Consider the following 22,436-nt stretch of genomic DNA (forward strand, 5'->3'; position numbering starts at 1 on the left):
GAGGACTAGATATAATGGAGAGTACTTGTATGTGTATATATATATGATTACTCGAGAGTTGAGACTTAAGAGTAGCTGCTTATCCAACAGAATATACGTATTGAAGGATCCGAGTCCTCGCATACGAATGTTACAACATACTACTACTAGCTTTTCCCCGCTATATGTAGCTATATGTATGTTACTAACATTCGATTGTTCTGGACCACCTGCCCTTACCTTTCATTTATTAAAAGGTTTGTCTAATGTGTGCTCATAGGCACATGCTAAGCGCGAAAATTTTTATATTTAGATCATTATGATGGGTGTGGTTGATGTATTTGCAGAGGGATCCACCATTATTAAGAATTAGGAGTCAATCAAAATGATCTAAACACAAAAATTTCCGCGCTTAGCCTGTGCACATAATAGAAAAACCATATAAAAATAAAATGTCAGCTGATGAAGAAAAAATAGAGGGAAGCATTAATGTGAGAACTGAGAAGTGGATTACAGTTGAGCATGAATGAGGAACGGGATTAGGTCCACTGCTATATCTCTACGTATTGGTTTCACTTTATGTAATCTTTATTGGGGAACCGGAACACCATTCAACAGTACAGGGACCATGAAGCTCTTACTCCTCCATCCTCAATGTCTAAACTAATTGATTAGCTAAAATATACTCTAGTATGTATTACTCCATCTGTCTGTACCTATTTACTTGTCATTCCAACTTATAAATAGGTAAAGTACTCCCTCTGTTTTTTTTTATATGACACTTTTGACTTGGGCACGTAACTTTAGGTGGGTTGACCGGATAGTAGAAATCATTATTTTTGATTGATTTTTTTCGTGAATTAAAATTTTGATTGTATATTTTTATTCAGAAAAAGAAAAATTCAAAAATAATATTTTTAACTATCCGGTCAAAGCACTTAAAAGTGTGTGTCAAAAAGTCAAACGTCATATATTAAAAAACAGAGGGAGTACAAGATATGAATGAAGGTGAAAGTTGGTTCCGAGAGGGGTGTCGGCCAATTTATTCACTTTTTTCAGGGATAAGACTCCAAATTTCACTCTTGGAGAAGGTCCCAAATATCATTTTGCAATCCAAAATGTTGGGTCATGCAGTGTTCAAAATGTTGGATTATCCGGTGTTAATAAATGATATGTCAGCTTTTTCTCACATCTCTGGTATTTTAGGCATTACTTATGAAATTTGTGGTATACGAGAGTCTGAGACCTTTTCTCTCCATGGAGCTGGACTCTTAATTAAGCTTCTGACCACTTGTAGTTATGCAGTGTCAAAACTTCCTGACAGAGTCCAACTATATTGCTATCTATCTCCATCCAACAAACAACAAGCTTATACCGGATATTAATGGATCTTGGTTAGATAATATACATTTGCCTATCTGTGTATTATTGAGAAGAAAGTTAAACACTTGTTCTAGCTATATAAGCATCTATTCCAATATTTTTCGGGGTGAGATAGGATTGACACCCGTTTTCGGGATGAGCGAGGGTAGAACCCGGGTGTCCTGGGACAACATATATTGATCATACACAAAGATATGCAATATCTTGGCAGGCGGCAGCTCTGCTTTATTGGATCACTATTACTATTATTTTGATAAACATGGTCATGTGAGAGGGAGGGCCAACAGTTGAATCAAATGCTCATTTAATCTATAGGAGTATTTCAGATATAAAGTCTTATATGTACAGATGTGTAGGCAGGTCTATTTAATCCATGCTCCCCACTTATATTCTCACAGTTCAAGATTTTCTTATTTCAACATGATTACATAGACTTTGATTCATTCACACAAATTCCCAACCCCCGTCCTCTTCTTTATTAACTAAGTACCCCTGGTGTCTAGAATAAAGTCAAGTATGTCTATTTCAACACTTATGGTGTTCGAAAACAGCTACCAGCAATAATTAAAACGGCAGATCAAGAGAGAAAATTATAGAACTAAGTTAGTGACATAATCCCTTGCATATCATAGCTAATACCCTTTTTCGTCTCGGTAACAAATGGTTTTCATGCTTTGGATCAATGTATGGAGCAGTAACAGATTAAATAATTATGACTTGCTGAAAATTTGTATTACATGAATAACCCTCTATCTGTTTATTGCAAATGTAGCTTCCCGACTACAGACTATCTAATTCTCACCAGGCATTATCAGGCCATTAAAGTAATTAAGCATTGATTTTGAATAATAATTCTACACTCTTTACCTTTATACCTGAAGCCAAAGATGACAACTGATATTAAATGCATAAGAATTGTATTTTTCATTTTGTTCTTGTGGAGCATCATATTCTTGTATTGTCTCTGCCAAAGATTAATGTGGTAGCCCAGTTCACAGCCACATAGACACGGTTTCTCCAGCTCACTACACGTGTCAGGTATGCAGACCGCCAGATCAGCCAACTTGTAAATCCTGCAAATGAGAGTCCCTTGGCATCCTGTTAAAAACAAGTTAATAGAGATCTTTGTTAGTATATCAATGAGTGGAAGAGGTCATGCTTGCTTAAGCTCCACAACCATATTAGTTTTAATTTTAATTGACCCAAGTGCAGTTTCAACTTTCAACTGCTCTATATCTGGTCCAGATACTCGGGGCATCCTCAGGTTCTAAACCTGAAAATATATAAATATCACGATATTAGAAGAAAAGTACCTTGGACTGGCTTAGATCAACTAGAGCTTTGTAACGACCGACAGATGCCATGCTTCCAAGATGATTGTAGACAAAAGCCTCGCCCAGATTAACATCTTTTGTGGAGAAAGCCTTCCCTCCATTTTGATTGCCAATGTTGTTGAACAGTTTCACAAGATATTTTCCTTGCCTCTCGGCAACCTACTCAAAATATGTGGAAATTAAATCATGGATCTATATTAGAGTAAGTTTTAAAAGTCAGAAGCTTGCTAGATGTAAAAAAGCAGCTGTACAAGTTAACTAAGGAATATATTTTTCAAAGACAGTTCTCTGCCAATCTCAAGATTGGCATAAAATGCTCATGAAACTGTTTTTTCACAAAAAAAATACCAGCAGTTCATATAAGATATCTTCATTAGTAATCCTTCATCATTAAAAATGGTTGGAGATTTTGTTATATCACAAAATTCTTATCTACATATAGCATCTTCTGGTGGTCAGATCACTTCGTCAAACAAAGTACTCAGAATTTACTAATCCATCAGTACTTTGATTCTTTTGAGATGAATACTGGATAGATAATGCTGCTGCAATGTTGGTTATATCATATCCTGCATCGTATTATTACCCAAACTTGGACACTGTTAGCAGAACGCTTAACAAAACAAAGCACTACATTCTGATTTTGGAGATTCTCCAATAGCTGCCTGCATTCATCCACAACTCGTCCTAAGTATGAATAACTTGAGAAAGAGCTGCGAATTAATTGGATAACCTGGAGACAATCAGACTCGATTATGACATTCGAAACAATATTGTCTTTGATCCAACTAAGGGCTTCTCTAATACCCATACCCTCTGCCAATTCTGGAGATGCTTTGCTGAGGGAGCACTTTGACAAAGCCTGAATAAGCTGGCCTGAATGATCCCGAAGTGTCGCTCATTATGTAGAGAAGTATAGCTGTGTCATAGCTGAACATAAGTGGGAAGTGGGGAATGTTCACCCTGCTTTTTATCATTTGCTTTGTAAAGATTTTCATGATTAATAAATCTTTCTTTCCATGGCAAAAAGAAAAAAATTACCAAAACTTGGAAACTTCATCTCTTAGTGTCACTCAATCCACATTTGCATGACCAGTTCAGACATCCTAAACTCAAACTCTTATTCTTTGTTGTCAGCTTCGGTGGTTAGCTCACACTTTAAACAAACTACCTCTATGTCTGCCTGCAACTGACAAGTTTACGGTAAAACATATTCCTATATAAGATCCAAAGTTCAATTCATTTTCTACCTAGCCCTCCAGTCAATGCTCTAACAAACAGAGTAGCGAAAGGAAAGTGGAATAGTTTAGCAGTTTGACATGTGTAGTACTTGAGCAGAAGGCATCAAACCTGAGCCAAAGCTGGAAGCACTTGCTTTCCTGTCTGTTCAAGAAAACCAGCACAATCTCCAAGTGCAAAAACATCTTCCACAGAAGGAACGCGGAGCCATTCATCAACACCAATCCTACAGCATAAAGTCAAGTCAGCACATTACTTCAGGATGGAAATTAATCGAGACACAAAAAGGCAAATTTTACGAGGAATATACCGTCCACCATGAGACTTGGGTATATTTAGTGATTTCACAAAATCGGAAGGACCAACTCCAGTGGACCACACCAAAAGGCCATACGGAACATCACTCCCATCACTCAGAACTATCTTTTTGGGGTGCACCTCTTTCACAACACCTTGGACAAGTCGGACCCCATGCTGATATATATAACAGATACTGAGATTTTAGTGTCACTGCAAATTTTGCTAACCAACATCATCTGTATATGTAGAAAATTGGATCTACCTTGGTTAAGTGTTTAGTGGCATACTGCCGCAATCCAACATCAAATGATGACAAAATCTCATTAGCCTGTTAGCAAACAAATTAATGACAATGAGTAAGAACTTTTTTTTTTTTTTTGATGGAAAACTTCTATTAAAAAACTTGCTCCTTACATAAACTCTCCAACAATGAACTTGGAGGAGATAAGAAAATATTGTAGCTATTAGACAAACATGGCATATGATGGAAAATATTTGTCATACCTCGATGAGGGTGACTTTGATATAATTTTTGACATGAGTGTATCTTTGACGAACATCTCTCATGATAAAATCACTCAATTCACCACTAAACTCTACTCCTGTAGGGCCTCCTCCAATAACTACACAGTGTAGCAGGCGTTCCTTTTCCTCTTCTGATATGCCTGCAATTACGGACCATGTTTAAAATGTTTTAAACTTAAACAAAATGGTTAATTCAGTGGTAGAGTAATGCCATGGTAAGGCGTATATTATCAGTTCAAATCCGATAAGGGCTTTAGCTTTTTCAGAAACCTACAGCCATAGTATTCATATTTGAAGCAAGAATCAGGAGATTTTTAACAGAACAAAGAAAGTAAAAAGTAAAGTGAGGTATAATAAAATTGTACGTTACATAGACAATACACCGAAGGTGACACATTATGCTTGATGTGATAATAGTAAATAAAATTAAACTTGTTTATTAAAAGTTTATGATCTATGAAGGACTCGATCAGGCTAATATTCTCAGGAGCAACATAAACTAGCCTACAGAACCGCCAACAAAATAAAAACAGAAAGCTCCAACATATTTTTACAGTGCTAGTACTTAACAAAATTCAATTATATTGATGGATCAAGAGAATCCATGGTGGAAAACATGTAAATCATAAAACTGATCATATTTTATGAGGTGAAGTGTTTGAATATTGGTTCTATCAGATGAAGTTGAGGAAGCAAAGTGTTGAAGGACATTTGGACAGAACAGAAGTGAATAACAAATGAATTTATATGCCTAAATTACAAAATTAGCTAGAACAATTGCATAATATAAATGTTGCATGTGTTATCGTGTTTGCTACTGTTACATTGGGCCGTTTGGCTGAGCTTAAAAGAAGTGACTTATTACTTAAGATAAAGAAGTGGACTAGAAGTGAGAAAGTGGTTTGGACTTATAAGCTATTATAAGTGTTTGGATAGCGTGACTTATAAGGTTTTTAAGTGTTTGGATAACTTAGCTTATAAGTTGGTATAGTTTCGTAATTTTGTAATATAAATAATTTGTTTTTTTAATAAATAAATAATAATAATATAAGACCTTCTATTATTAATACATGAAATATTTTACAAATAAAAAATTTTAAACTCCGCACTAAAAGAAAAAATTAATAACTGCTGATAATTCAAGTAAATTAAAGAGCAGTGATTTGTTAATTAAAGAGCAGCTATGAGAAGAAGAAGAAGAAGAAGAAGAAGAGAGGTGAGGGAATAGCGCCGCTGAAAGACAGATCTAGCTAAGTTCGTTTTCTGTTAGAAAGAAGCTGAAGCTGAGTCCCAATAAAAAGCTAGGTTTCGTAGCTTTTTTTCTGGGCTTTTTTACTTTTACCTAAGCGCTTCAAACCATTTGCCAAACGGACGTCAAAAAAGAAGAAGTGGGCTTCTACGCTTTTAAGCCCAGAAGTTCTATTCCCAAACACCCACATAATATCCCCTATCCAGCATTGCCTTAATAATCCAGTCATAAGAAAATGAACCCAAGTTATGTAATAGACTGAACATTGGCTAAATTCCACAAGTGGCTCCTACTTGCAAGTAGCAGTTTAATGGACACTGGACAGTATGTCAGTATCAGTAAATTAGGAGTACTAATGTAAAAGAGTATAAACTACAAAATTAAGCAAAATCTTTGCCAAATACTAATACACTGTAAAGAACAACAGACAAATATTGTTGATTTCCTACTTATAGCGACTGTAAGAAATTAACCTGGATTTTGTGATAGCATCAGGTTCAACAGAAGCTTCTTCCTTATTTCTTGGGCATGATTTACTTCGCGAAGGAAATGTGCATGTTCCTTTACTCCCTTTATTCCAAAAGTTAAGGGCTCCGATCCAGCAGCAATAACAAGCTTGTCATATGAAACTTTAAAGCGATAAGGCTCATGTGGGAGTCCAACATCAGCAGCTGTTTCACAGTACACCTGGTTGGGAGGAACAACCAGCCATCAATAAAAATAAGAAGACAAAATTCCTGGAATATTAAGAACTGATCTTTACGTGTGTCTATGATCTCTGCATATATGTATTGGTTATTATCTAATGCACACCGATAACTATAGTTATACTTTATATGCAATGTAGTAACTAGTAACATAAATACTTATAGTTTGTGTACAAGTACAATGTCTTTGGTTAAGAAAATTGCAGTTGTAGCTGCTCACTTCATGCTTGTCCGTGTCTACATCTGTGCAGTTAGCCAGATAAAAGTAGGACTTGGGATTCTTGGCCAGTGCAGATTGTATTCTAGTAACTGGCTCAGCTACAGAGCGGAATTCTAAGGTTCCAACACAAGTTGATGCAAGTAGGGGAGTGAAAACCATGTGGTTCCTAGGAGATATGCAAACAACGTCATAAATATTAGTGTCGATCCCTTTAAGAAATCTACATGCTGCCCATCCAGTGCCAAGGACAACCACCCTAGGCTTTTCACCTGGCTTTGTTGCTTCTAGACTAGGATATTTTTGCTTTTCATATTCTGAATCAGATTCCTCCACAATCCTCTCTGCTTGAGCAAACTGATAATGAGGGGTCACACTAATTCCTCTGCTCCCAAAACTTATATGATCCACCTTCTTGATGCTTGTAAGGTATGCCAAACTGCCACCTCTTTCAACTTTTGCAGCAGATGTCCCTGAATAACTACAAGTTGATAATCCCTCGTAGGGGGTGTCATTGTGACTTGCATAACTTCCAACAGAACCTGACCGCCTCAAACCATTCCTTGCGATTCTTGCCAATGCCATGCCTTTCGTGTTAGCTCGTAGCAAAAGATCTGAGATTTGGAGCTAGTTTAGTTGTTTTGACTTGCTTAAAGTGGAACTCATAGAGGAATATACCCAATTAGTTAAGTAATGTAAAATTAATGTAGAACAGGTTAATGCAGCGCAGTCTAATATAGGAATAAGCCCATAAGTTTCTCCATTAGAATGTGAGCTAAGGACAACAATTAGGACAACAAGAGCTATAGTCCAAACCATCCTAATTTAACTTGAGTAAAGCATGACAGCAGTTATTTTTAGGACCAAGCTGTGAAAGAAGACGAATTAGACCTAGCTATGTTCATCATCTGATGGCAACACCAAAGAGCAATATATTCAGAGATTAATAGCCCGACAGAGATAAACAGCACGCACATCATTTCCAAATAGCAAGGCATATCGCAACTAAAGCAACTAATATATTTGAGTATTCTTAGAGCTAAATAAGAAATGTAAACCTCCTACAGGCTACAACGAAGGCTATAAGCATTATAAGCCGATTATCTCAGTGAAATCATACAACTCTGAATCTTTAATTAACCTTTCATTTGCAGATCGAAAAAATTATACACTAAGCAGAAAATGCAGCTACTATCAAAACAGGCAATTCTGGCATGTTCTGAAGATCAGATTGAAGACATTAATTACAGAGATGAAAATGATATTAACACCAGCCCCTTATGAGTGACCTAAATGGAGGAGAAATTAATTCAAAAATGTTACAATATATTCCTCTGTATCTAGATATCACCTAATTTAAAACAACTAACACAGAAATTTAATAAATTTCTTAGCAACAAACAGATACACAAAACAGTCGTATGTAACTCGAGTCGAGTTTAGTTTTTGATTATCGAGTTCGAGCTAAAAAATCATAGAACTTGTATACATACAAAAAATAAATTGGAATGCAGGAGAGAAAGGCTAATGCTTGGCTTATTATGAATGTGTAGTTAGAACAGAGAACAGTTACAGCGGCCAAGTGAAGTAATAACAAAACTAATGTAAATCTCCACGAATTTAGGAAATATACATGAGCTGTCCGTATAGACATACAGATATTTATGTAGCGACTTGTCGAGCAAGAAAGCATGTGCTGACCGCTGACCCTTGTTTCCACAACCTAGTATCTATATCTATATGAGTTATATGCAATTTGCACCCCTTATGTTTGGACATAATGCACATTGCACCTAATAGTTTTGGAAAATACACTTTGCAGCCCCAGATTTTTAACCCGTAGACACTTTGCACCCTTTCCGTTAATTTCTGCCGTTACCGTTAATTTTTACAGGGGCATTTTGGGATATTTAATTAAAATCAGACCTTTATTTAAATTTTCTGACCATCTAAACGATATTTTTCGGAAAAACTTAAAGAACGAAAGTTGTAGAGAATAAAAAAATCTTCTTAAAACTATAAGGTTCAAAATTTTCGTAATTCTTTTTATGATTATTCTAAAAAAATTCAAAAATTAGAAATCTTGTAAAAATGAACAATCGTTTTTAAATAATTATTTAAATTTTGAACCTTATTGTTCTAAAAATATCTTTTTATTCTCTACAACTTTCGTTCTTTAAGTTTTTCCGAAAAATATCGTTTAGATGGTTAGAAAATTTAAATAAAAGTCTGATTTTAATTAAATATAATTAAATTTCCCAAAATGCCCCTGCAAAAGTTAACAGTAACGGCAGAAATTAACGGAAAGGGTGCAAAGTGTCTACAGGTTAAAAGTCTGGGGCTGCAAAGTGTATTTTTCAAAACTATTAGGTGCAATGTGCATTATGTCCAAACATAAGGGGTGCAAATTGCATATAACTCTATCTATATATATAAATAAATAAATTTTTTTGTTCTTGAAGATAATAACGTTTAAATATATAATACAGTTATTTGGAGTTCTTTTACAAGGAAGACAGGTGAATATAAAGGTTAAATATTTTGGAATAATATAATCTGCGTATCTACTATTTCTATACTTTTGGGCTCACGCTCTTTGAGTCTTTGTTACTAGCAATTTTTTTTCATTTTCTCTGAAAGCTTCTATCAAATTTACAACATATATTAATCATATATTTATTAATTATATATTTTATTCAAAAAAATATAAAATAATAATATATTAAAAAATTAAACAGCCTGTATTTTAAAATTGGAATATTTCTTTTTAACTCCAATTGATATTGATATTTCTTGTACACTGAATTTAAGTATCCGTTTCCACATCTAAATTTGAACGTAATTTCTTTGTCACTAGCCGCCTAACGATATTCGATGAATCGGGGAAATGCTGGAACTGGAATCATTTGTGCGCGTGACAAGAACTAGATTATTCGATCTATACTATACTATAATAAGCCAACATGGGTATAATTTGTAGTCCTAGGTTTTAGTTATATTTTTTGATTTGGTACTCTCCTTTTGGTACTACAAGTCTACAAATGTGGAGTCTATTAGTATTATAAACACTTTCAAATACTAAAACCACTCATAACAATACATTATCATATAATATTTCATTAAAAAAATTATAATGATGTTATAAATAAAATTATAAATATACAATTTTGAATATATTTTTTTAACAAGAACCTTCATATAACTCTCTATTTAACTTTAACGTGTTCTATTTCAACATAACCATTACATAACCTTTTCTAACTAATCTTAAAAGTTATTGTTGCAAAAAAAAAAACAAGATTACAAAATTACGTTGAAATTCAATAAATTAGATTACTGAATCTTTCAAAGGTATTACACGATCGGCTATGTTCGGAAAAAGTTAGAATTTTCGGATTTTTTTTATTTATAAATCTACGTGTACTAAATTCGGATTAAATGTATGTGTGTGTGTGTGTATTATAGGGTTTGTCCATTTTTAAGTAATCGGGAGAAAATATAATCAGTTGAATAATATAATTTAATTAAAATTCAATCCATTAATACTAAAATACTAATAAAATTTATAATTTAAATTTTTATTATTATTTTTTTTTGTAAAAAATTTAAATTATAAATAATAAATTACCAACTATATACCCGTCCGTTCTTTGCACGGGTTAAAGGCTAGTATATTATTATTCCTCTTCTGACAAAAAAATACTTAACATTCTGAATGCTTAATAATTTTAGTAGTTTCACTTGTACCAAACCTGGCCCAGTGTACAAAGAGTACATACCAGCTGAATAAGCCCAGTTCACAGACATATTAAAAGTCAACAATCTACTTGGGCTGACAAAATAAAATATCAACTGAATAAGCCCAATTCACTGACAAGCTGACAAAGAACTTGAACCAATCATATAAATAGGCCCAGGTCCAAACCACATCTTCGTATCAGTAAAATAACACAGTATCTCACAGAAATGAAAAAACTACGTCTTTAATGATATTAATAGTCCCGTTTTTTTTTGATAAATGAGTTAATTCAATAATAAAAAACCATACGTCATCTACATAAACAGTCGCGTCGAACAAACAAAATACAGAAACAATCACTGATTAATCCATTCATCTTGGAGATAAAATCACGTGATTTGTTGAAGATGATATCTACACAAACTTCGCCACTTTCGCTTCCGTCACAAACAGTTTGAGCTATCGACTGAGAATGCAATCCCTTGACAATTTCTATTACTAAATCAAACATCATACTCACACAAACGGTGAGAAAATAACAAAACTCACACAAACGGTGAGACAACAAAAAACCAAACCAAACGTGATAACCTAACAACCAAATGCGTAAATGAAATATTGGCTAAACCAAGTCAATCTTAGATCTGGGGAACAAAACTCACAGAAACACGATAACTCGGGCCACTTTCAAGGATAAAAGCACCGGGAAGAACGAGAAATCCGTAGTTCCGTGGAATTGAGATCTAAGAAAAGAAGGCCAAATCGGAAAAGGTTTTGAATCCTTAGATCCGGAAAAACAAATGCCAAAGAAGTTTTATTGGAAGAAAAAAGCAAACACAAAAGAAATAAAAAATTTTAGGGCTTTCCACCGGTAGAGATCCGGTGGAAGCCCCCGCTGCTATTAAGCAAAGAAAGGGACAGAGGAGGGGAAATTAGGGTTTGCGGAGGCTAGTGTGTGGTTATTATATTAATAGTCCCGTTACTCACTCTTCTGAAAAATAATACTATCAAACTATTCTGAACGTCCTAATTTATTGACAAATTCTTGATTAATTTTTAAAAAAGTATTATATTGATTTTATCTATTACATTTTGATTTGACTAAAAAAAATATCAAAAAAAAATTCCAATAAATTATCGATAAATCATGAATCGACAATCAACCAATTCTAATTCCTAATTTCTTCGATCATGGCTGGAATTTATATGCAAAATCTAAAATATCATCCAGTGCCAAACATTTTTTCAAACCGATATTCCTCAGTACCTCACCTTCACTGAATCACACTGTGACACTGTGGAAGTAGTGTAGCACCAATTATTTGATAAGACAAGTCTGGGTCATGTTCGTAAGCTTTTACAAAGTTCCTCACCACTCAGTTTGAGTTTAATCACAAGACGCTGCTAAAAATACTGCAACTACACTGTCACACATGCATCGCAAATGCTTTAATACTCTTGAACTTGAACGGTCAATAACTGTTAACTGTATACTGACTCAGATTCATATTAAGAATCCGCTATTAATGATTAATTTAACAAGAATTATGAAAATTAACATTCAAAAACTTTAAAAAACTAACTTTAAAAAAACCCGTAAGATCTCCCTTATAACTTCAGTCTCATTTCTTACGTATTACTACTAGTTTCTTAATTTTATATTTAAATGACTTGTAATATTCATCATTTAACGTAAATATTTTTCTAATTTTTTTCAACGGCGCGTCAGATTATAAGTTGCACACATGTACACATAACCCAGTTAAATTATGTGGCCACGTACATAGACAGAAACTATATATATACTGTGTTGTGGAGGGCAGCCGATATTATGTTTGTTTAACTAATTACCGGAAATGAATTATTAATAAACAAAACTGATATTCAGTTGAACGGAGAAGATATGACTGTGTCACGGTACTTTGGCCAAAAAGGAGGACTATCGCGGTGGTGTATACTTTATTCTTCCTATTAGATTCGATTTCGTAACCAAATCTGTCACCGCCAGTCTAAGTGATACTAGCTTAAAACCCGTGCAATGCACGGGCGGTTATAATATTTATTATTTTATCGTATATATTTTAGATTTAACTAATTTTATTGAAAGTTGAATTATGATAGAATAATGTGATTAAATAAAACTTTTATTTAACGGCTGAATGAATTGTTAATAGTTAAATCCGTCAAATAGCTAATTTAAAAATAAGTCAAATATTTTAATAAAATGTTAAAATATATTATATTTTTTATATGTTATAATTTAAGAAAACCATAAACCTAGATATAAACAACTCAATCAACCTTTTAATATTTTGTTATTAATAATATAGAATTAATCCTTAAAATAGAATCATAGAAGTATAAAACATATTGTAAGCTAAAGGGAAGTGTACTAATCCATAACAGTAACCTAATTTTTAGTTTTGTGGTTTAATAGACAATAAAAAAATATATCAGAATATGTTATAAATTAAGGAGGTACATGGATCAAATATGAACCGGTTTATCAAACTCGACCGACCAACTGAACTTTTCATGTTTCTGTTTTAATAGTACAATAATATATAGCATAGTATAGATTTTTAATTTTTACTTTCAAATTTAGATCAATAGAGTATTTAAAGTAACATTAATATATTTTGATCGACAAATATCACTATTTATTTAATAATAATATTATATTTTTATATATATGTCGCCCGTGTTAATTGTAGAAGATCAATTTTTTCAATCAATAAATTTTTAAAAAAATAATGTGTTTTAGTTAAGAAGGTAATTACTATTACTCGATGTTATTTTAAAAAATTGAGTTTTTTTAGTTAGAAAATATAAAAAAGATAACATATTCTAGTTTAAAAGAATAATTAGTTATATAGATAGGCATGTATTACGGTCCAAAGTTAAAAAGAATAATTAGTTATGTCGATAGGCCCGTATTCGGTCCAATTATCGACATACCAAACTTTCAATTTTCGATTTTAATAGTATAGTGAGCCTTAAAAAAGATAACGTATTTTAGTTAAAAAGGTAATAACTATATTGTTCGATGTTATTTTCGAAACTTGAGTTTTTTTAGTTTGAAAATATAAAAAAGATAACATATTATAGTTAAAAAGAATAATTAGTTATATAAATAGGTCTTATTTCGGCCCAAAGTTAAAAAAAATAATTAGTTATATAGATAGGCCCGTATTTCGGCCCAAATGACCGATCAAACTTTCAATGTTTTGGTTTTAAAAGTATAGTATAGATTTCGGCCCAAAGTTAAAAGAATAATGAGTTATACAAATAAGCCCGTACTTCGGCCACGTACCGACCGACCAAACTTTTAATGTTTCGGCTTTAATAGTATAGTATAGATATTAGAGGTTTCGATTCCGTAACCAATAAATTTATTATTTACGAAGAAAATAGGTAAATACGAACTTTTAAAAAAATAGGAGAGTTATCTCAAAAAATTTTAAAAAAATTGATATCTGTTAAATTGCTTAAAACTCGAGAACATTTCGTAAATATGAATTTTATTCCTCAACTAAGTCCATATTTTCGTTAAAAGAGTAAAATATGCTGATCATCTTAAATTTCTGCCGGCACATTGTAATTCGTGGTTCGGCAACGGGTTATGCATGTGTTGTTCTTTCCGGATACTTGCTTTTGATATATAAATTGCCTCCAAAATTATTGTGACTTTATGGTGTGAAATTCGCTTCTGATTGAACTTTATTTAGAAAAAAAAGAGGGTGGTACACCCTGCTTTATACGCTTTTTCCGGACGATAAAATGATGAAGATTTGGTTAAAAATTAAAAAGAAGCAGAAGAAAAGCCGGTGGAGCAAAGCATAAAACGATCTGGTATGAACTACATCGAGGCTCTTTCTTAAGAAACAAGCATCATACAACGGTCACATATGGACATATATACAATTGTGCAAGAGGCGGTCGCTTATAAAAACAAAAAAGATGAAATAATTATTTTGATATTTTTCGACATGCAATTTAGAAAAAACGTCATTTTTCAATATGTCTAGATTTCGAATGTATATCAAATTTCATGTTTTTATAAAAAATTTGTATAACACAATATCTAAATAAAGTATCAATCTATAAATATAATTAATTAACAAATTATGTCCTGTTTGGTAACCAGGATTTCACTTGAAATTCTGAAAATTCTAATTTGATCAAATAATTTGTTTGGAAATTTGGATTTTGATTTGGATTTCATTTGAAATCCACGTATTCAAATGTTAGTATAGATCTGAAAATTTGAAATGACAACTTAAATTCTGTCATTTCAATTCTATCATTTGAAATGAAATGCACATTTTCAAACGGCTTCTAACTTAACTCGACTTACGAGTGAAACTTTCAAACTCTTAAATAATATTTTAATCCGATCTTTACTTTTTTTAATTATGTACCCATTTTAAATAATAACTAACTTTACTTAAGTTATATCAAAAAATTTGGCGACTGAGTTCTTGATATTTTATTTTCTTTTATTCATTATATCAATATTAACAGAAAATTGTGAGGTTTTGATAAATTACAAAAGCATGTAATCATATTTGACATTTCTTTTACCTGCCCGTTAAAATCAGATATTGTTCCTCCACCAATAAATCTACCAAAAAGTGTGGCCCTTGCTAAAATTTCACGTATGCTAACAAACTCACATAACAAGATAATTTTAATCTAACAAGTAAAAATATTCTACATCAATATCAATATCTTGCATATACGGTAGTTGTATTCTAAAATATGGTCTCACTTTAACGAAGTCTACGAGTTATGGATTTATTTAAATTTACCTAATCAAGAATACCGAGATACGGACTGCACAAGTAACATTTCTCGTGTCCTCAATTGAATGGTTTCATCTCATATTCATACTGGTATATGTGTCATATATGCATCGGCGTAAGAGATATTTATGTTACTTGTTTTCTTCGTGATATCTATTTATTTTCTTCGTGATATCTTTGTACTAGCTTGCATAGGTTCAGGAAAGTGTTTAAATTAATCCCATATTTTTAATTAGTAGACAAGATGTAAAGATATATAATCGTTGAAAGAATATTTTTGAACGAGCGTCCAAAGAAACCAGAACACATGCATGAGCAATTATATATATGGAGAAGTAGTTATCAGGAGCTTTAAATAACAGGCCAACAATTAGCCTGGTGTCACTTATTCATGCACTGAACATTTCGAATATGAGTAATATTTTTGGCAATATCGAGCAGTTTCAAAAGTAACAACTCCTTAACAACGAATTGTTAGATAGGTCAATAACACGTATAATTTATAATTTTTCGAGATTAAATTATTAAATTTGAATAAATATGGGTATGCACTTTCTTCTGTAAATGAGTATCTATTTTACAAATAAAATATGATTTACGCTCCCCGAATATTAAAGTTCCGAAATGTAGGGAACCATCTCATCTAAAATATTAAGAGCATCTCCGGCAGTTTTCTTATATGGTGTTCTAAACTATTAATATAAGGAGTATGACATGAAATACAACTCCAGCAGAGTCCTAGCCATCCCTTAAAAAGTTAAGATCCCCACTTCATTCCTCATTTTTAAGGAGTGTGGAACCATTCCTCATACTATTTCGAAGAATAAAATATTCACTTCTCTCCTTTTTCCCCCCTCTTTCCCTTCTTTCTCTCTCCTACTTACAAGTTGAATATAATATTATAATAATATTAGAGAATAGAAATAGGGAATGTTATTGGGGTTCCCATTCAATAAAATGTAGTAATCCCTTAAAAATGAATATTTTATTATATATTTAGGGAAAATGTTGGGACTCTGCTGGAGATGCTCTAAGATGTGAGGGAAGGCCTTCATGGATCTTATACTTATATTCAACACTCTCCTCAATCGAAATCCCATTTTTTTGGTTAAAGACTAGATCACGGATGCCATCTTTCGGACATAAATTGCCACCAGAGCTCTGATACCACGTAGAAAATTATTTCATCTAAAATCTCAAGGTGTTAGAGCAGATTTTTTATGGATCTTATACTTATATTCAACATGAAAATAATATGAAAGTATATATTTTCTAAAATAAATCCTTGTTTTTTATATGAAATAAGTTCAGCACAAAACACCGCAACAAGGAGAAAAAAATTGCGAGAGTAACGTCCAGTTTGTTAAGTGTAAGATGGTTCAGTTAAGAAAAATATAGTAGTACTACTATATAAATTGTATCCGGCTACGGTCTCCTCACCTATGAGGCTATTACACGTGATTATGAACAATAAAATAAGTAGGAACTGAGATTAGCTGGTCTTAATCATGTACGGTCTTAATCTTTGACTATTACTCCCTCCGTCCCATTGAGATATATACATTTGTATCGGGCACGGAGACTAAGAAAAGTGTATAAGTTAATGTAAAGTAATAAGAAAGAGAAAGAAAAGTAGGTAAAGTGATGAGACCCATTAATATTTAAGTGATAGATTGAGAAAAGTAGATGAAGGGGCCGTTTGGGTGAGCTTAAAATAAGTGCTTATTACTTAAAATAAATAAGTGGAGTAGAAGTTAGAAGTAAGATAAGACTTATAAGTGATTAAAGTGTTTGGGAAATAAGTAGAAGCCCTGAAACAAAAGCTAGCATTCCTAACTTTTTTTAAGTGCTTCTTGACTTCTTACACAAACGGTACGAAATAAGTGCTTCTAACTTATAAGTCGAGAAGTCCAGCTTATAAGGGGGGCCAAACACCCACGAAGTTAGTGGGTGAGTGGGATTTTTATATTATAAAAGTTTACTCCCTCCGTCCCCCTGAGTAGTATACATTGGGGGACGGGGACGCGGCACGGACTTTAATGCTCCTGTAAAATGTAGTTGTGTAATTTATTTTTAAAAATTTCTTTTTCTGAATTAAAGTTTGAATGTTATATTTTTATTCAGAAAAAGAAAATCTCAAAAATAAGTTACGGAACTATGTTTTATAAGAGCATTGAAATGCGTGTCGAGCAGTTGAAAAGAAACATATACAATTAAATGGGACAGAGGGAGTACTATTTTAGGAAAGTTTTGAAATGTATAGAATTGAATGGGACATTCCGAAAAAGAAAGTGTATAGAAATCAGAGGGACGGAGGGAGTAACAAAGCATCAGGACACGGAGAAATTTTAGGATTAGTTTATCTATTTTTATAATTATAGAAAGTTGGATAAATTCGAGTATTCGACCGCAAGAATGTCATGTACCGCACATAAAATAGTACCAGAAAGAAAGTCAAGTCAAGCTTGTATAGATAAACACCGTGTAGCTGGCTGACGTGACTACTTTACTTGTTTTACCTGTGCATCCACATCGGCACTCATGTTTAAATTTGGGACTCGGGTAGTTGGACCAGTTTTAGACTGGATTGTTTATTGATCGAATCAAGCTTCGGTGAAGTTATCTTGCATGATTCTGATACAATTGTAGCAAGGTTCGTTGTGATAATTGAACATATATTTGTTGAGTCAAAACACATTGAAATATGTGTGTAAAAGATCGAGTGTCATGTAAAAAAACACATGTAATAAAAATATTAAATAACTTATATAACCAATTTAAATAAATAAATAAATATGATCATTTTGCTAATTTCATATATATTAAACAATATTAAACAAAAGTAATTTTTTTGCTATTCATATATATTGTGTTGCCTTTCAGTATTATTATTAATATGATATTTTGAAAATAATATATAAGAAAAGATAATTTCAAAAGATTAATCATAAATGTATATTAAAAAAAGAAAAACTCAACTAATTTGAAGTAAAAAGAATTTTAATACGGTTATCTGAATTTGAAAAGGGAGTAATTGAAAAAGGATAATTTCAAAAGAGTAATGATAAATATGAGTATTAAAAATGGAAAACTCAATTAATTTGAAGTAAAAAGAATATCAAAACGGTTATCTGCATTGGAACAAGGTGTAATCGAACCGAACCGAAATGAACACTTTTAGACAGCTCAAACTCGATTTGATTTAAAAGTTCGGAGAACGAACCGAATGAACACTGTTAGACAGGTCGAGCAAGGAATGAACAATTTGACTCATTTACACCTATAATTAGAACCAAATACAGCCTCCATCTCAATTTACATGTTCATTTTAAAATGATATGTGCCCCAAAATACTTGTCTCTCTCTTTAAAACAATGTTTTAAATAATATTTCTTAAACGAGTTGACTAACCTGTGCCCAGGACACAGGTTAAGGTGGATTTAATGTATCTGAATTGTTATCGAAAGCTTATATAGATATATAACATTCATTATTTTTCATTTGTTCAAACTCTATTGATTTTCTCTTTTTCATCACAAAAGACTTTCATGTTTATAACTTCTTTAATTTTTAATTTTTTATTAATAATAAATTTGAAATTAGCTTTCTAATTAAAATCATCAAATTTGAAACACAATCCAGGTGCATTAGATACACATTAACATGTGCCCTCGGGACACAGGTTAGCCGGAGCGTTTGTTAAAATGGTCTTGGAACACAATTTTAATTTTTAACTAATATACAAATACTCACAACACACTTTAATTTAATGGGATTAGTTCTATGGAGACCTCGTTTTCATTGGAGACTTGAAGACCACTTATATACTGCAACTAAAATACTCCATAAAAACATTGCAAAATGTATTATTTTTCGAATCATGTTCTACAAAGATCTTTATTTTAATGACAATCTTGCAAATTTTAAATATTTGACAAACAAAACACTAAAAACATATTATTTTACAAAACCATATTTAGTGTGCAGAATATTTGCTGATCTTGCAAAAACATACATGTTCTACTTGTTTAGCATAAATAATTTTCAACATTTTCAATGAAATAGTGATATTTATTGAATGTACTTAGCAAAACAATAAATTTAGTAGTGTTTTAGTTGCAGAATATAAGTGGTCTCCAACGTCTCCGATGAAAACGTGCTCTCCATAGAACTTTTCTCTTAATTTAGCACAACTATTAAGAATGGAAAAAAAAATTAAATACCTAATCAAAAAGTTTTTTAAGAAAAATTATTTTTTAAAGTTAAAAACATTTAGTTTGGGACGGAGTGGCACCTGCTGAACTAACATATTCACTCCATCAAACTCTTACTCGATGGAACAAATAAATGTTTAACTACATCCATAAAGATTTTACCAGTACTCAGTACATAACAAAATCTCTATTCCAACGATAATAAATAAATGCTCGTGAAAATCAAAGATCGCTCAAAATAAATTTAAAACACCGAGTTCACACGTGGCACGCAGAGGAGCTCGAAAACAAGTAAGCAAGGCCTTTCAAATACCCCATCTCTCCCATAACCAACGGTCTAAACACTAAATCCTTATCTCATCATACAACCCGCGTCCACCCTAACCCCACCCATATCTCCCCATTAATACATCTCTATAAATCCATCTTTTAATACATCCTCCTCATTTCATCACCACTCTAAACTCATCTCTTCTTCTTCCCCAATTCAAACCAAATCAATATCTTAATCATGGGCTCATCTACTAGTATGATATTTTCTGTTAAGGCGCTGTTGATTTCAACTGGCGTTGTGTCTATAGCCTTGTTTTTAAAACTATCTCTTCCGGTTCTTATAGATGAAATCCCTGTCGTTTGGTCCTCGATTCTCTCGTGGCTTCAGCCTCCTTATTTGTACTTTGTTCTTAACGCTATTATCATCATCATTGCCGCTTCATCGAAGTTTCACACAAAGATCGATGACTCCGATCATCAACACCAGAATCAAATTAAAGTGCCGTTACCGTCTCCGGTCCCTATGGATCTGCCGGCTGTTTATGCTCAAAATGAGGTCTATCACAAAATCGAAGCTGATGATGATATTTATCGCAAAATTGAGGAACCGGAGGAGGCGTATCGGAAGATTGAGGATCCTGTGGAGGAATTGAAGCCGGTGGTGGAGATTAAACCGGAAGCTGTGGCGGAGAAGGGCGAGGATAATGAGTTTGTGATATCGAGGTCCACGTGGACGCCGCCGCGGAAGGTGGAGAATGAGGAGTTTCGAATTCCGGCGAAGGAGAAACCTCTGGTTTTGTCCAGGTTTAGCAACCGGAAGCCTGCAAAAGCTAGTCCTGAAGGTATGAACACAGATTTTCAATTAATTAAACTTGCATCAATTACTTTTTTCATGTTATTTTCATATCGGAGATTCTTTCATAAATCGAAAATATCTAGAAGACTGATAATCAGTGTTCTAAAAGTTTTTAAATTATTAATTAATTTTAACAAAAATATTATTAAAAAAGTTTGATTTATTAGTAAAAAGTTAATCAATCTTCTGAAAACTCTGAATTAGTGGACCGGTTAGTTCTGATTCCCAATTTATACGCTTACATTATTGTATAAATAAAAATGGTTGAGCTAACGGCTATATTTTAAATAGAATTATATTATAATAATTGAAGGGGAAGATGATATGGTTGTATTGGGAAATGTGCACAGGTGGAAAGAGGGCGCTGAGGGTGGCGAAGCCGAAGCGGCAAGAGACGTTGGAGAGCACCTGGAAAGCCATAACGGACGGGCGTCACGTGCCACTCACGAGGCACCTCAAGAAGTCCGATACATTTGAGAATCACAACAGCCACGTGGCAGCCGATTCGCCCACGTGTTCTCCGCGGCGCGTGATCAAATCGGAGACGTTTAGAGATCGGACGAATTACGATTCGCCGTCGCCGGTGTCGGGAGGGAAGCTGAGGAAGGAAGCGTCGCCGAGTCAGGACGAGTTGAACCGGCGAGTGGAAGCGTTTATCAACAAGTTTAACCAGGAAATGAGGCTGCAGAGACAGGAGTCTCTCAACCAGTACATGGAGATGGTTAATCGAGGGTCACATTAGAAATTTTATTTTAATTTTTAAAATTCACATTTCGTATTGAATTATAACTTTAAATGTTGCTATTATGTATACTCGCATATTGGTTTTTGTTTTTTGGACCTGGTTGTGGTCTTTGAAAGAAGGCTCTCAAGAGGGAGTTGCAAAGTTTGAATTTTTTGGTTTGATTATTGGTTTATGAAAAGTTGTGGTTATAGAATAGGAAGGAGGATATGATGGGGTTTGTGAAACTAGAGCCACCCCACTTGAATTTATTTGTATAAATCTGAAAAGTGGTCCTCAAGGAAGACCATTTTTTTTGTTTATGGAATAATGGTTGCAAAATGGACCAAAGAGTTGTGGAAGCATGTGGGGAAATGGATGAGATGGTGATTTATACAGTTTCCTAGTACATACATTAACAGAAGCTTTTGGCCTCTCAAAAAAATTGGGTCCATCAAGTAGAGCATTTGTCACATCAAGCAAAGCTAAAAATGTCAGCTAGCTCACCGTCCACAGACACTTTCGGATTTACCCGCAACAAAACCAGACTTTGGTTCCTCTTGATTTAGTAAGAGGTACTCGTACTCTGTTGTATTAATCGATCTACACAAATTAACTCAACAGTAGTTAAACTTCTAGTCCCTATGTATTAAACTATAGTTGGATTCCGTTAATGTATAATCGATCAAAATTTACGTATAGCTCAACAGAACACAGTGGGTACCAACTATGTGTAACAACTAACAAGTCATAACAAGTTAACAACTGCCACTGATAAGTACGTATATGTAATATGCTTCGCTATTTGAAATATCTACAGTATTAGCCAACACCAGTCTCCTTGGGTTTGGTTCTTGCTGTAAACTGGTTCTGTGCTGTTGCACCTTTTAGAGCC

At 33.2% G+C, this 22,436-nt stretch overlaps 2 protein-coding genes across 4 annotated transcripts; one reads left to right on the top strand and one right to left on the bottom strand.

Annotated features, from left to right (window-relative positions):
- Window positions 1-2,049: 2,049 nt before the first annotated feature.
- Window positions 2,050-8,544, bottom strand: LOC108214168 (internal alternative NAD(P)H-ubiquinone oxidoreductase A1, mitochondrial). 3 transcript variants are annotated; one of them, XM_017386018.2, is made up of 9 exons: window positions 8,427-8,544; window positions 6,937-7,547; window positions 6,483-6,696; window positions 4,740-4,900; window positions 4,498-4,563; window positions 4,246-4,409; window positions 4,047-4,161; window positions 2,676-2,855; window positions 2,050-2,460 (listed from the first exon to the last, which is right to left on the bottom strand). In XM_017386018.2, the coding sequence occupies exons 2-9, from the start codon at window positions 7,516-7,518 to the stop codon at window positions 2,308-2,310; spliced, it is 1,635 nt and encodes a 544-aa protein (XP_017241507.1). In that variant the 5' UTR covers window positions 7,519-7,547; window positions 8,427-8,544; the 3' UTR covers window positions 2,050-2,307. The 3 variants fall into 3 exon arrangements, with proteins under 3 accessions (XP_017241507.1, XP_063941998.1, XP_017241497.1); XM_064085928.1 differs by having other exon boundaries at window positions 6,937-7,594; XM_017386008.2 differs by lacking the exon at window positions 8,427-8,544 and adding an exon at window positions 8,075-8,419.
- Window positions 8,545-20,035: 11,491 nt separating this feature from the next.
- On the top strand, window positions 20,036-21,903 carry LOC108204321 (uncharacterized). The gene is made up of 2 exons (XM_017373703.2): window positions 20,036-20,806; window positions 21,171-21,903. Exons 1-2 carry the CDS (start codon window positions 20,203-20,205, stop codon window positions 21,560-21,562), a joined length of 996 nt encoding a protein of 331 aa, XP_017229192.1. The 5' UTR covers window positions 20,036-20,202; the 3' UTR covers window positions 21,563-21,903.
- The last annotated feature ends 533 nt before the right edge of the window (window positions 21,904-22,436 follow it).

Source organism: Daucus carota, chromosome 1, assembly GCF_001625215.2.
Source record: "Daucus carota subsp. sativus chromosome 1, DH1 v3.0, whole genome shotgun sequence".
NCBI classification, from domain to species: domain Eukaryota; kingdom Viridiplantae; phylum Streptophyta; class Magnoliopsida; order Apiales; family Apiaceae; genus Daucus; species Daucus carota.

Coding starts and splice junctions, on each gene's coding strand:
- LOC108204321 (XM_017373703.2), top strand. CDS start 20,203: ATGGGCTCATCTACTAGTATGATATTTTCTGTTAAGGCGCTGTTGATT. Junction 20,807..21,170: donor TGCAAAAGCTAGTCCTGAAG/GTATGAACACAG, acceptor AAATGTGCACAG/GTGGAAAGAGGGCGCTGAGG.
- LOC108214168 (XM_017386008.2), bottom strand. Junction 4,162..4,245: donor CCCAAGTCTCATGGTGGACG/GTATATTCCTCG, acceptor TTTATGCTGTAG/GATTGGTGTTGATGAATGGC. Junction 2,856..4,046: donor TGCTTCCAGCTTTGGCTCAG/GTTTGATGCCTT, acceptor TATTTTGAGTAG/GTTGCCGAGAGGCAAGGAAA.